At 29.9% G+C, this 15892-nt stretch overlaps 1 protein-coding gene across 1 annotated transcript; it reads left to right on the forward strand.

The window, feature by feature from the left end:
* The first annotated feature begins 8126 nt into the window (after positions 1–8126).
* On the forward strand, positions 8127–12706 carry LOC139426580 (uncharacterized). The gene is made up of 3 exons (XM_087162918.1): positions 8127–8318; positions 9908–10042; positions 11358–12706. The coding sequence occupies exon 3, from the start codon at positions 11663–11665 to the stop codon at positions 12704–12706; it is 1044 nt and encodes a 347-aa protein (XP_087019044.1). The 5' UTR covers positions 8127–8318; positions 9908–10042; positions 11358–11662.
* The last annotated feature ends 3186 nt before the right edge of the window (positions 12707–15892 follow it).

The raw sequence follows: 15892 nt of genomic DNA on the forward strand, positions 1-15892 counted from the left end.
ATTTCTTCTGTCTTCAATTCATTACGAATTAAAGTGAAGTCAACATTGCTTTCGTCATTCCAGTAAATAAATATGAATTCAGAACATACAGAATTGTAATAGTTATAGCATATTCTTCTTCGTTATAGAATAGTATATATTTCTGTATCCATATAATTCGGAAAACAACAATAAAAAATTATCCAAGTTACTTGAAATAGTGCCATTTGTGCTGATTCTTAATTAATTTTAATCGTTTTCTTGGCAAGTTTTTTTTTAGTTTTGAAAGAATAAGTTCAACTAGAATTCAGCTATTCTGTTTTTAGCTACATATTCAAATTCATATCAATTATAAAATTTTGCTGTGTAGTATGTTATCTAAAAGTAATGAAGGGATAAACTATGTATCTATTATTTGAGAATAAAGTTTTCAAACAAGGAACTTATCATTTTGGAATTCTCCGGGAATTATAAATCAGGCAAGTGCAATGATTTTTACAATAAAATATTTGCTTGTAAATATTTTTTTTTTCATTTGATGATGGTTCTCTACAGAATGGTTTTTTACGTCTGATTAAGAACTATAAGAATAATAAAAAAAGAAACAATATGAAAGTTTTTATTTCAATGTAAAGAATTCTTAAAATCGTTTTTTTTATCCTAAGAATTCTTTATTTTCCGTTTTTTAGTTTATAATTTTTTGATAAAAATTGTTCTCAAAATACTTTTTTTGAAAAATTAAATGGTATAACATTATGTGTTTATGTATACTTCTTGTATATTCCAATGTTTGAAGTAATATGATTCAGAAAAGTATGGAATAAAAATTCGGTACTTACGTATTAACGCCACCGCCGCTACAGATTTGGCGGTTTTTAAGTGCCGCCAATCTACACTTAAAATTTTTGCGACAATTCATAAAATAAAACACTTTATTTAAAATCAAAATAGTCAATCGGATTTCGGTGGAAAATTAGCCGATATAGAGTTTAGCATAGATTCAAAACAATCATATCGCCATATGGACTCTGATAAATAAGATTCCAAATGAAATAACATTTCCAAAACGTACGTTTACCAAGATAAAGTTTCATGTTGTGGGAATTGGTACATTTTCGTTTTTTCGGTAAAATATTTCCCTCCTGAAAAAATAAAATTGCATCTTGTTTTGTTGTTGGCAAATCCCAAAGACGAATTTTCGTAGCACTAAAAATGGCGACAAAAAAGAATTGTTTTTTTGTTTTTGTTTCGTCAGCATTCTTTATTTTACGTTTCTTAGTTTCTAAATAATGATTTTTATTGAAATTTGAAATTTTTTGATAAAAATTGTCGTCAAAAAACTTTGTTTACAAAATTAAATTTCATAAAATTATGAGGCTTATGTATACTTTTTGTTCATTTTAATTTTTGAAGTAATATGATTCTTAAAACTATAGAATTTAAAGTTTAAATGGGCCTTTCATGTTATATCATTAAATTTAGTAATACTATTTCTCGGGCATTAGGTTTTAACTCTTATAAGAATATACATATTTTTTTCTATTAATGTACAAATATTTTTCCGATGTGTTTTGGATATTCCTTCTCTAATAAAAAGAGATACCATTTTGTTTTCGGTTGTACAAGAAAGAATATCAAGCATTTTTATTTTTTAAATCTAATAAGCCACATTAAAGAAGGAACGTTGCAATGCTACACGCTACATTAACGACGTCTCCAGAGTAACTGAATGACGGTTCATATAGAAATCGCAGGTATGCGTCTCATACAACAACGCCCCCTATAGTTCGTTGCGATCGCGAATACTTTTATGACTTTTATTATTTTTATGCTAGTGAGAACCAAAACAATATGGAAATGAATGAGGGAAAACTGGATCCTACCACGTGATTTCCCGGCCAATAAAAATGTAGCGTTAAACGTTTAACGCAACCTTGTTGGAAGTCGCATAAGAAGTACAACTATTTATAGATTAACAATACTTTTATTATTTTTATGCTAGTGAGAACCAAAACAATATGGAAATGAATGAGGGAAAACTGGATCCTACCACGTGATTTCCCGGCCAATAAAAATGTAGCGTTAAACGCTTAACGCAACCTTGTTGGAAGTCGCATAAGAAGTATAACTTCAAAAACAATACTTTTATGACTTTTATTATTTTTATGCTAGTGAGAACCAATATGGAAATGAATGAGGGAAAACTGGATCCTACCACGTGATTTACCGGCCAATAAAAATGTCGCGTTAAACGTTTAACGCAACCTTGTTGGAAGTCGCATAAGAACTATTATAGAATAACAATACCTTTATGACTTTTATTATTTTTATGCTAGTGAGAACCAATATGGAAATGAATGAGGGAAAACTGGATCCTACCACGTGATTTACCGGCCAATAGAAATGTCGCGTTAAACGTTTAACGCAACCTTGTTGAAAGTCGAATAAGAAGTATAACTTCAATTATTCCAATAATAGAAGCGCAAAAATTGTAAAATCTTCGCTCCACTTAAAAACTCTGTCTGTGAAGCTTGAAGTTGAACCAGCTTTTGAAAGTTATGCAAAAGATGAATGAAAAAGATATCCAAACTGGTAAATTGTTTTGAATATTAAGTTTAAGTAACTCAATACTTTTATTCAATAATAAATTTAAAAATTTTTAATTAAAATTTTAGGGTTCAATCTATGATGACAAAGCTAAGAACCAATATCAGCTTAAACAATTGTTAATGCAAATAAAATATTTCTTAATTGCATAATTCTTTAAATTAACAATTTTTTAAATAAAGTGTTAATGATATATATGTATGAAAAATATGGTGATGAATAATTCAAAGTATTGTTAAATAAAATTAAAGAATGAGTATTAAAAGCGAATCTCGAATTCATTTACTGAATTTTACAATTTTATATGAAGTAGCATATAGATAATTAATAGATATTATCAAATTTAAAAAAAGTCCTTTATTAATGAATCGGCCATAAAGTGCACAGATAAAGAAGAATAAGGTAATAGTTTGCAATCAAGAGCTCTTCTTGTGTTTGGGGATTTAGAAATAAACCAATGTATGTGTTAATGATCAATAACTAATCGCATTACAGTAAACAAATATTCCAGTAACCCAAAAGTGACGTCATTGAAAGCAAAGACAGCAAAGAATATCATGGTAACCAAAAATGGAGCTTAAGCAAAACTGAATAAAGATTATCACCAAACCACGGGTTTGCTAATTCACCACTACACCTGAAAGGAGAATAAAAATTATCGCCACACCACGGGCTTCTAATTCAGCACTACACCTGAAAAGAAAATACAAATTATCGCCACACCTAGGGCTTCTAATTCCAAACTGCACCTTAACCCAGAATAAAAATTATCGCCAAACCACAGGCTTCTAATTCAACACTACACCTTTACCAAAAATAAAAATTATCACCAAACCAAGGACTTCTTATTCAACCCTACACATTAAAAGAGAATAAAAATTATCGCCACACCAAGGACTTCTAATTCAACACTCCATCTTAATCCAGAATAAAAATTATCGCCATACCAAGGGCTTCTAATTCAACACTACACCTTTACCGAGAATAAAAATTATCGCCAAACCACTGGCTTCTAATTCAGCACTACACCTGAAAAGGGAATAAAAATTATCGTCGCACGAAGGGCTTCTAATTCAATACTACACCTTAATAGAGAATACAAATTATCGCCAAACCAAGGGCTTCTAATTCAACACTACACCTTTACCAAAAATAAAAATTATCACCAAACCAAGGACTTCTTATTCAACCCTACACATTAAAAGAGAATAAAAATTATCGCCACACCAAGGACTTCTAATTCAACACTCCATCTTAATCCAGAATAAAAATTATCGCCAAACCACAGGCTTCTAATTCAACACTACACCTTTACCGAGAATAAAAATTATCGCCAAACCACTGGTTTCTAATTCAGCACTACACCTGAAAAGAGAATAAAAATTATCGTCGCACCAAGGGCTTCTAATTCAATACTACATCTTAACAGATAATACTAATTATCGCCAAACCATGGACTTCTAATTCAACACTACACATTGGAAGAGAATAAAAATTATCGCCACACCAAGGGCTTCTAATTCAGCACTCCATCTTAACCCAGAATAAAAATTATCGCCAAACTACGGGCTTCTAATTCAACACTACACCTTAACAGAGAATACAAATTATCGCCAAACCAATGACTTCTAATTCAACACTACACCTTAACAGAGAGCAAAAATTATTGCCACACCAAGGGTTTCTAATTCAACACTACACCTTAACCGAGAATAAAAATTTTCGCCATATTCAAGTTATCGCCAAATAAGAATTTCGGATTTGGTACTATAAACGAAACGAACTTTAACTGTTATAAATTTATTTAGGTTAATAAGGAAATAGGCAGATCTAAAACAGTAAGCGATACATGTAAAGATTAATTCAAATATAAGAAAAATATTCTGATTATCAGAAACGAGGTTTCAAGAAAACTTAATGAAAATTATCGCCAAGCCAAGGGGACAATGATATTAGGCCTTAAACAACAATAAAAATTCGCGTGTTACTCAAATTATCACTAAATAAAATTTTTTGTTTGAGTACTAAATGAAACGAGCTTTAATTGCTATAATTTCAGCGAAAGTTTATTAAATTAGCTTAATACTGTCTTAGTGGTACGTAGAAGAATTATACAGCTTAGTTAAGAAATGAACATTTAAGTTTAAAAGTTAAAATAAGTCTACATATGATACATGTAATTTGCAATTAAAATGGCCTTTTAAGTGAAAATAGGTTTTATTTACTTTTTTTTTTAACTTTAGACAAACTTTTTTTGGCTATGAATGCTTTTCTTTTCTCAGATACATTTTAGATTTAGACCTCGATTTTGTGACTTAATTTATTTGTCTTAAACTTGAGTACAAAAATATATCGCTCATGGGCTGCAATAGTGGCACAGTTAAAAAAAAAAAAAGGTATTTTGGACTAAGAACAGGTGTAAACATGAAAAGACACATTCTTTTCAGCAGCAATACTATCACATCTCATAATTCAACTTGAAGGTAATCTTAATTGAAGCAAACTAAAGCACTTCATATGCATTTTCATTAGCAATGAAAACTTTAAATCCACTCAAAAACTTGATTTTTTGAGTTGTGCAACTGGTATACAATTGGTGTATCTGAATAGATCTCATCTGCATCGATGCGGGGCACTTCGTGGCTTTGCCGACTCCGAAACCGCCCGGTATTGGAGAGCTAGAGAACGCCTGAGGCTTCAATGACTTCGGTCAATATTTGTAATTGCTTGCTCATTGTTTCATACGGGCTTGTTTTTATAAATGCATGCCATTGGAAATATGAAAAAAATAAAAAAAAGTGCATATAGACGCTTTAGTTGTTCTACCTTAAAAAATTTCTATTAGTTTTCTAAATTTTATAATACTTTCATTTAAAAGATAATATTATTAAGTTAGAAAATAAGAAATTTGTGTTTTAGAAAAAGCGTTAAAGCATTCTATAAGATGTTGTTAAAGCAAAGAGTTTTAGTATCAGAGTTTAAGAAAATTAAACGTCTTGAAACTGATATACCGTTTGGACGATTAAGAATTAGCATATTTTTAATTAAAATTACCTGTGAAAATTAAATTCAGAATTTCTTAATTTTTGATGATTAATATTAGCCTGCATGCTTGTTTCTAGCACAGGTTTTTACTTCATTATTTTACGCTATGAACTTAGTGAACCATTATTAGGCCAAGAAAAAAAAACTCGTTTTTTAATGACATACAAACTACTTAACGTGGCGGGCTGGTAAACATTGAAATATGATCCAAAAAATATTGGCAACATGCAACAGAAAATGACGTGGCAATCGTTGAAGACTTTCAAAAAGTATAAAGAAAGATTAGTCTGTAATAATGGTTTTGAAAAATCGAATTTCGTATTTTCAGTATTGCACCCGACATAAAGTGTTTTTGTCTTTTATCCATACATCTATACATAATAGTAAACGCGGCTGTGTGTGTGTCTGTTTGTCAGTCTGTCTGTTTGTAATCACAATCTATCGCCCCAGAAGCCTCGCCCAGGCACGAAACTCGGCACGTAATTGTGTTTTGACATAATGAGGAAGAATTTTTTTTCTTTTTCAAAAATTTGGATTAGTTTTTTAGTTATCGGTCATTTTGTAAGAAAATCTATGCTTTCTCGTCTTCAAAGAGCCATATTCAAAAATATATTAAGAAATGCATATACATTTCTCCACTCTTATAAATGTATGCTAATGCGAACCTTACAATTGAAATATTAATTTTCGTCAACTTAAACCAATAATATACGAAGGAATTAATAATTTAATTGTAAGGTTCGCATTAGTTTACGTTTATCAAAGTGGAGAAAAGTTTAACTTTTGTATTAAAAATGTGGCAACATATTCGATACGTAAATAGAACGCTTCATATTTGTCGCTGTTTATAATTGTTATAATAAGTTTTTCTTCTTCTTTCCACGCTCTATTTTTATTTCTTAAGCGAAGACGATAATTTTTGTAGAGATATAGAAATAGAAATTCATACCATAAAAAATTAATTCTTTTTCGTGTTCTTTTCATGTATTTAGCATTTTAGTTTTTTTTTCTTAAGCGTTGTAGTATAATATATAAAATAGGAATTTAATTGTTTTTGAAGGATCGATCCCACTTACCTTGGATCTCTTTGGTTTTTCTATTCTTTATTTTAACAGTTTTTATTAAATGCAATTAGTTATTTTCAGAAAGTTTCAGTTTGCAGGTAAGCACTCAGATTTTAATATTGAAGTTTCATGATTTGCTTTCATAGTAATTGTTGTTCTAAAGTATTCGTTGACTTCTTAAAAACCCGATTACTGACATGGCAGAACCGCCTTCCAAAAAACTTTGTATTTTGTCAAAGAAAAAGATATTAAGAGAATCTCAAAGAAGAAGAAAGGCCCAAGAAATTCTGTGGAACGTCAAGGAAGGATGGAACATGACCGAATTTCGACAAGCAATTCTAGAGCCCAAGAAGTATCAGAGAAACGTAAAAGAAGATTAGAAGAGGATCGTGTCTCAACTAGCAGTGCTAGGGCCCGAGAAACATCTGAGGAACGTCAAAAAAGATTGGAAGAGGATCGTGTTTAATATTCAGCTATTGGCCAATGATGAATTCGAAAGCAACTTTTGTATGCTTTTACAATTTCTGAGGCCTTAAAAAAAAAAAAAAAAAATCTCCACCTGATAGTTATATTATAGGTTAGGTTACCATAGGCCTTAGGTTACCATTGCAAATTTACATCTCCAAACATCCTCAAGAGCTATAACACATCTGCAGAACTGGATATGAAGACAAAATTGCAGGACAGGAACACTTTAATTGTCCACTAATCTTCAGATTTCCTGCTATGTTTCAAAAATCTTTATTTGTGAAAACCTTTAGCGTGGTGGACAGCTGGCCGCCTTAGGCGGCTAGTATAATATAAAGATAAATATCATAGATTGTTGACATCGTGTAAAACTGCTAGAGCTTGAAATTTTCATGAATTCTTGAGTAATTTAAAATCTTTTATTTATGTAGATGAGAAACGTATTGAATCGAGAAGTAACAATAATGAGGTTCTGTCTGGTGAAGAAAAAAAGCCCTTTACTCTTGAAATTCTATTCAAAGGTAAGAGAATAATATCATCATTAAGAAAAATATCACTATTATTAGTATTTCTATTAAAGCAAAAGATTTGCTTTAAATGAAAAGTGGTTTGGTTAAGATATTTTTGGTTTAAACTAATAAATCTGCAATTATTTTTTCTTCGCAACGCACCAAAAGATAAATAATTTGCTGGAATCTTGACGATTTTTCACTTTTAAAAACGAGCATGACGGACCGTTTGGTTTCCAGATGAATCAAGCACCTTTTGTCTGCAAAGACACTCACAGTTTCGTCAGAAGTACATAAAAAGTGGGTAAAATTTCTTGAACAGTGTCATTTTTATCCATGTGAAAATTATAATTCTCAAAATTCCCTTTTTAATTACCATAATTCTTATGCACACCATTGAATACATTAACTTAGAACTTCTACCTGCAATGACAATATTTTTTTTCAATTCCAGTTTCTGATGTTAATTGCCACCTCTATCGGAAAGGAAAAGAAGTCAAGGGAAAAGGCATAAAAATAAATGTCACCACGGAAAAGGCTGTCATCACCTTAAAAAGACCTAAATATAACGACAGCGGACATTATGAAGCTCTGCTCAGTAATTCTACCATCAAGGATACATTGAAGTTTTACTTCAGTTTTTATAGTGAGTTCTAGAAATCTAACACTATTACACACACTATATATATATATATATATATATATATATATATATATATATATATATATATATATATATATATATATATATATATATATATATATATATATATATATATATATATATGTATATATATATATATATATATATATATATATATATATATATATATATATATATATATATATATATATATATATATATATATATATATATATATATATATATATATATATATATATACATATAATGGAAGTAAACGTAAAGGTTCTCATCGGGACAAACTGAATTGTTTAAGATATTAAAGAAAAAAAGCAGAAAATAATCTAATCGAATTGAAGTAAGATCAGTGCTCCATTAGGCCAGACTAGGCCATGGCCTGGGGCCCCCAATGATAAGGGGCCCCCTTAAAATGAATTTTTTGAAAATAAATTTTACAAAATTAAGAAAAATAATGATTTTAAAAAGAAAAATCCATTTCAAATTTATATTAATAAAATAGAATAGTTTTTTTTTTATATAATGTTAATCATATTTATTTATTACTTATTAAAATTTAATTTTATCCTTATTTATTTTTATTTTAAATATGCTTTCTTTAATGAAAAGATATATAAATACTTTTATATTTGAATAAATAAAAAATATACGAGGAAAAAAAAATTTAATCCACGGGCCCCAAAATTTTGAATGGCCTAGGGCGCTTAATCCGACTCTGAGTGAGATATAAAAGCTTTAAAATTAGATATACTAATCTAACAGTTAACATAAATCCCTAAAAAGAATAAATATGATCCAACTATATTTCAAAGATACATTCCAATCCAAAATCTTTAACTCACTCATTGTCTCGCAACCCCATAAATATGACAAACCACGAATATAATTTTTAACACTTATATAGCTTTCGGTTACCAATGAATTTCGTCACCGGCAAGATGTGTGTTTTTAGATCAGTTTCCGGATACTTTACTTTAAAACCGGAGCTTATTAACTTCGTCTAAAAATAGACTATTGAACTTGATCTGATGGGAAAAAGAGTATAGCTTTGAATATAGAGATTTTAAAACTTAATAGAAAAAGTCTTATCAAAAGTTTTTAATACCTTTCATTCTAAGTGAATGTAATGTCGGATTCCCTAAAACGGATTCCCGAACGGAAAAAATCGAAATAGAACGATTTTTAGTTGGACAATAGCAACACAACTATTGGTAAACATAAAATTAAATAATTTCTATCGATAGAAGTAACGTGTCTATTTCCGGTGAACTATGTCGGTGCGATGCTATTTCTGGTCATTGCAATTCTCAATCCTTATAAACCACCCTGCATATTATAATTTTGGAAGAGTAAAATATAACTTTCTAAGCATCGCATGATGTTTAACGTTAATGAATGTCTCCAAAAAATTGTAAAAAGGAGGATATAACAAACTTTTTAAGTTCTAAATTAATGCTAAATCGAATTTACATATTGTAATAAATCAAGTCATATGGCGTCCAATAGTTTAAGCAACATGATAAATTCAGTGATTTACGTACATTATTGAGAATCTTCCGTAACTTTAATTTTAGGATTCTACAAAGTGTAGGTTGACCACTTTGAAGGACTACTCAAGAGACCTCCTAAGAATTATTGGGACTCCTTTAAGCCGAGTAAATCCTTCATAAAGTGGAGCGAAAAGAATCGCCAGTTTGGATATAAGACAGGTAAGAGAGTCTGACCCAATTTTAGATTCATTTGCAATTGCTATCGTGAACACTAATAAAGCTAAATTTGTTCCTGCTCAAAATTGCAAAATCAATTGTTTCAAAGATACCATTGCAAAGAAATATAATTAGAATGTGTTAACTATACTACAATGATATTGCTTTTATGACTTTTTAAACAATTATTAAACAATTTTGATTAAACAATTATTGAACAATGATTTTTAAACAATTTTCGAATTACCAAATCCTAGAGATTATGTGCTTCTTCATCTAATACAGTAAGAGAAGGGGCAGATATTCAATGCTATAGTGAGAAATTAAAAATAAATTTTTAAATGACGACAAATTCGACACGAGTTTCCAATTTTAAGGAAAATTATTGAATATAGTTTCTCTTTTTGAAGCAGATTTCTGTTAAGTGAAGTTAGTTTTTAATTTTAAATATCTAGACCACAACCGCTTAATTTTGCAAGGCCAAAATCTTTCATTTTTAAGCGGTATTTAATCTTAGGGAAAAAAGTTATTTTGGTAATTAGCAACCTTAGTTCTGCTTTTAAATCTTAGTGATACTGAGTTTTATTTTCCAATTGAAAAGATAAACAAAATTACTTAGCAAATCAAATAATAGAAAGCGTATTGTCCTTTATCTTTATCTTTTTTTGAAAAAAAAAACGCTTTTTTTTAAAGGAATCTTAAAAAAATGGATTAATCACAAAAGTTAATCATGGGTAAATCAATATTTTTTTGGAATATTTCAAGCATTCATAGCTTTACTAAGAGCAAAAATATAGCTTTAATAAGTTTTGCTTCAGATAGTATCTATTAATACATGAATTAATTACTTAATTAAATGTTAATTTGCACCACTAGGTAGCGCAAATAACTGCTCTGGTTCTAAATAGAACAATGTCTTCCATATTTGAGTCCACCAGTTGAACAAATCCCTTAAAGAAAACAGAAATAACGTTTTTATAGTTTATTTATTATTTTATCAGACTACTTGAAATACACCTCTTATCATGAAACATATTAAAAATTTCTAGTAGAAAAATAAAATCTAAGTATATTATTTTCACATTTTGTTATTAAATTAAAATATTTAACAGAACAGACCAAAATAAAATCTCTATGTTAGAATACCGGCATTTTATTACGGGAATATTGAGCTGGAGTTCCTTAAGCGATGACTACCCCATATATAATTGGGATTTCTTATTTTATGAACAGTTATAGATTGAAGAGATAAAAGCCATGACTAAAAAGTATATTTAAGGGTTTTCTTAAATTTTAATTTTAGATTCTTTTTTTACAGGTCATAGACTTTGGCTTGCAGTTTTCCCAGGAAAGAAGGAAGAGCGTATAAAGCCTTGGCAAGGAATAAATATTTCTCTTCTAAAAAATGAGATCGGCCGTAACATCGTCGCTGAAACAACATTGCCAGATATCTCTATCAGCAGTGTCTGCAATCAAGACTTAGAGAGAATCCCAGAGCCACCTATATCAGGCCAGCTGTCTTTAGCACACTTTGAAGAGAATCCGACATCTTTTGAGAGTGAAGAAGAAGAAAAAGGAAAGCTACCAACAATAGAAGGTGAAGCAAAAGATGCTCAGAACACCATGTCTGAAAGATCATTGGAAGATGAATACCATTTCTGCATTTCAGACCTAGAGAAAAGCGATGAGCTATCAAAATCCAGTCAGCTGTCTTTAGGAGGAATGGTTGAAGAGGCATCAAAACCTTTTGAAAGTGGAGATGAAGAGAAAAGAAAATTACCACCAGAGTTGATTGAGAATGAAGCCAAAATAAGCAATAACATCATGCTTCAAGAAACGCCAGGAGATGGTTGCAATTCTTGCATTCGAGACATAAAGAAAACTTCAGAGCCATTAAAATCAGATCAGCTGCCTTTAGAAAGTTTTGAAGAGATGCCAATTTCTTTTGGAAGGAGTGATTATGAAGAGAAAAAAATGTTGCCAACAGCAGAATTGATTAAAGAGGAAGCAAAGAAAGACCGTTACATCACGCTTGAAACAACGCTAGAAGGTGGTCGGAATTTCAGCATTCAAAACATAAAGGAAAGCTTTGATCTGTCAAGCCAGCTGTCTGTAGGAGATTTGGATGAAGATACACCAAAACTTTTTGAGAGCATGCTGGACACTAAAGGGAATAGTTTTGATCAAAAACTGAAAGAAATATCTTTCACCTCTCAGCTTGAAGGGACACCAAATGCTAAAGAAAGCGGAGATAATGAAAAGGAAATAATGTTACCAACTATTGAGATCAATAAAGATGAAGAGAAGATTTATGACATCATGCCTGAAAGATCAGAGGTAGATGGTTACAATTTCTTCTTTCAAGACCTAAAGAAAAGCTATGAGGCATCAAAATCTAGCCAGCTGTCTTTAGATACATCAAAGCTTTCTGAGAGATTAGACACAGCAGATAAAAAAACAACTAATGAGTCATGTCCTGAAAATAAGGATGAAGAAACTGAGCTGAAGTCTATCTTAAATAATGGTGTCCACTCCCACAGCATGTTGCCAACTGAAGGGATTAGTCCAGATCCAGATATTCCTAAAAACGCCAAACCATCAAAAGCTGGTCGCCGGGATGTACTTTCACCTTTACGGAGAAGATTTAATAAATTTCGCAATAGGTAAATACATTTTGAACTATTCCATTTATCATTATATAAATCCAGGGATATTTGTATGCCAGAAAAAAAACAGAAACTGGTAGTAAAACTATTCCATTTCGAGCTTGTTTTCTCAAAAAACAAATCTATGTGATTACCAATATTTATCAAATTATAGTTTAATAGTTAAATTATTGAACGGTGATGAAATAGCTTGCGAAATTATGTTTAGAACAGTTAAAATGAATTGCTTGATAAAAAAAATTGTCATGAAGTAATTTTTTATTTGTTCGCATATACGTTTTCGAATAAATACGTTACAGTATTTTTTTAAACAAACTTATACAATGACTGAAAAGGAAAAAAAATGATACTATGCCCGTATGATAATAAGTCTTATCTATAGAACTTTATGTAAAGGACTTGATGATCTATAATAGTAATAAGCATTTTAATTTTAGATATTTGAATCTGAGAAAAATGAAATTTTGGAAACAATAGGAGAAATTGCAGTGTTCCAGTTGTTTACAAGTATGAATTTTCATTCCAAATATTTATTACTACATCTCATTTCGTTATAATTGTTGAACAGCCAGTCCAGTGTTTTGGGTTTACGGCTATTAATCTTTAACTCCGTAGCCTTGCAATTTTGAATCCAATTCAGAAGACAAGGGAACTCCTGGATCAAGTATAGGGAGAAATTAGCCTACTTGGAGGACTTTTTTGATGAAACTAACCTGCAATTGCGTTAGACTGAGGGGAAAAAAAGGAAAACCTCTCACGGCTAGCCTGACGGTCAGGGGACTCTAACCCATGAACCTCTGAGGATAATTTGACGTCAGCACCGGGATCAGTGCAAGCCGGATGCGGAATTTGTATTGACCAGATATAGTAGGGATTCGAACCTTGTTCACCTCATTAAAAGACAAACGCTCTATCCCCTGAGCCATCCCGAATCGACTACATCTTATTAGAGTTTATTGTAAGGGGCGAAATTAATGGCTACTCTGACCTTAGGGCATCTAACTATAATTGAGCATATTACTTTCTCAGAAATATTGAATAATTGTTGTCATTTTATAATATTCTGAAAGTTACTTTGTTACACGTTTGTTTCTTAAATTGTTTCATCATTTTTAGAAATGAACCTTGATGTTTACCATATTTTAAGCAATGCTTCAAAAATAACGCTTCGCAATTTTAATATCAACCATTTTCTTTTAATCGTTTAAAATTTTCAGTTTTTGGAAAAGTGGGGAATTGTTTTAAGAAGTGGTAACTGTGAAAAAGAAAACTACAACTGTCCATATATGGCAACGTTACTTTTAATAAGTAACGAGTAAAAGTACAAGTATTTTTAAAAAAAGTAACGAGTAAAAAGTAAAAAGTTCTTATTTTAAAAAGTAACGAGTAGAAAGTACAAGTAAAAGTACAAGTACTAAACAAAAAAAGTAACGATTTAAAAGTTTATTTCAAGGAAACCTAAAATTCAAAGTAACCTAAAATTTTATTGAATAATATTCTTATGTTCTATAATGTTTTTGCAAAATTGTTGCTATTTATTTAATTATTTTTAATTTTGAAAGTTATGGATATTAATTTATTTTTAAATTCGGAAGAATATTATAATATAATTTTATAATATAATCGTATAATAGAATTTCAAAATCAAATATAATTTTAGTATCAAACTTTTTATGGATTTGCACGAAAAAGAAATTTTATCTATTGATTTTAATTTTAATTTATTATTTTTATTTATTTAAATTACCATTGATTTAAAATTATTTTACTCTTTAGAAACGCGTTTTAAAAGCACAAACATAAGCAAAGCAAACAATAGGTTTCACATAGCTTTGTGATCTTTGAGCTAGTAAAAATAATTGAATGTGCAATATAAGTTGAAACAGAAGGTATTTAAACACGAAGTTAACTGTGAATGCATGTATATTGCACATTAATTTTGTAAATTAAAAAAAAAACATAAGCATTTATTTTTAAATTTAATTTCTTTTTTTTTTTAGAAAGCTTACCGAGTTTTAGAAAAAAGTAACGATTTCATTCGATATTTCCGTTACAAATACTTGTACTTTTTTCCTAAAAAAGTAACGAAAGTACAAGTAAAAGTACTAAATTTAAAAAGTAACGAAGTACAAGTAAAAGTACGTACTTTTTACTTGTACCGGCGGTACAAGTAACGAAAGTAAAAGTACTGCCATGTATGCAACTGTCTACTGGTCAGTTGCAAACCTTTCAAATTTTGCTTTATAACTTATTGTTTTTAGTAAAACTAAATAAATGAGCAGTATGAAATCACTATTTTGACAGAGGAAAAACATCTGGCACAAAATATTACAATGCTTCGATCTCTAAATCCAATGACAATTGGTGAATTTTCATATAGTGAGCTGTCATAACAAGATATACATAACATTATTTTCGTATTTGCACAGTGTTGTGGACAACGTACAAAATGGGTTGTGGACAATGCCTGTAAGTTGCCAGAACTATGGGCCTCGTGAGATGTTTCTCAGAAAAGTTAATTTTTCTATGGCTAACTTGCTATGTTTGCCAGAAACAAATTGCTTGTTTACAATAACTTTTGTTCCTTTTTTAAGCAAAAATTATCAAAGTTTAAATTAACTCTCGAAAATGTTTCGCTAATGTAGTTGTCTAAGCATGAAGTTGCTCCATCAAAAAAATAATTTTCTATTGCTTATTTGTCAAGAACGTATGACTTATTTTTTATGACTTGTTGAACTTGCATGACTTATTTTTTTGATATTTTCTAATCCACGAAAAAACTCCTAAACTTTAAGTTTGTCTTCAAAATTGTCTCTCTAAAACATCTTTAACATAAAAGATTGAAAAGATTTTGAGGAAATGTGCGATGAGATTAAATATTTTTCGCATGCTCTTCATGAAATAGTTCTATTATGTTAAGGGTTTAATCATTTTAAGTTTAGTTAAGTGGCGACGAATTAATAATTGCAAAAAAATGTTTTTTACAAGTCTTCAAAAAATTGTATTCCATTGTCACAGGAATTGTAATGTTTAAGAGAGGGTAAAGAGTGTTTTGAATGTGGTTAAAATAATAAATCACTTATGCTGTGTGATGCATAGAAATATGAAAACTAACGAATTTTTCCTTGACGGACAAAATTTTTGTACATATCCTGTGAATTATTAAATTGGCCATGAATGTATTATT

The sequence above is a fragment of the Parasteatoda tepidariorum genome, chromosome 5 (assembly GCF_982258835.1).
Source record: "Parasteatoda tepidariorum strain Cologne lab strain chromosome 5, Ptep-v5.0, whole genome shotgun sequence".
NCBI lineage: Eukaryota > Metazoa > Arthropoda > Arachnida > Araneae > Theridiidae > Parasteatoda > Parasteatoda tepidariorum.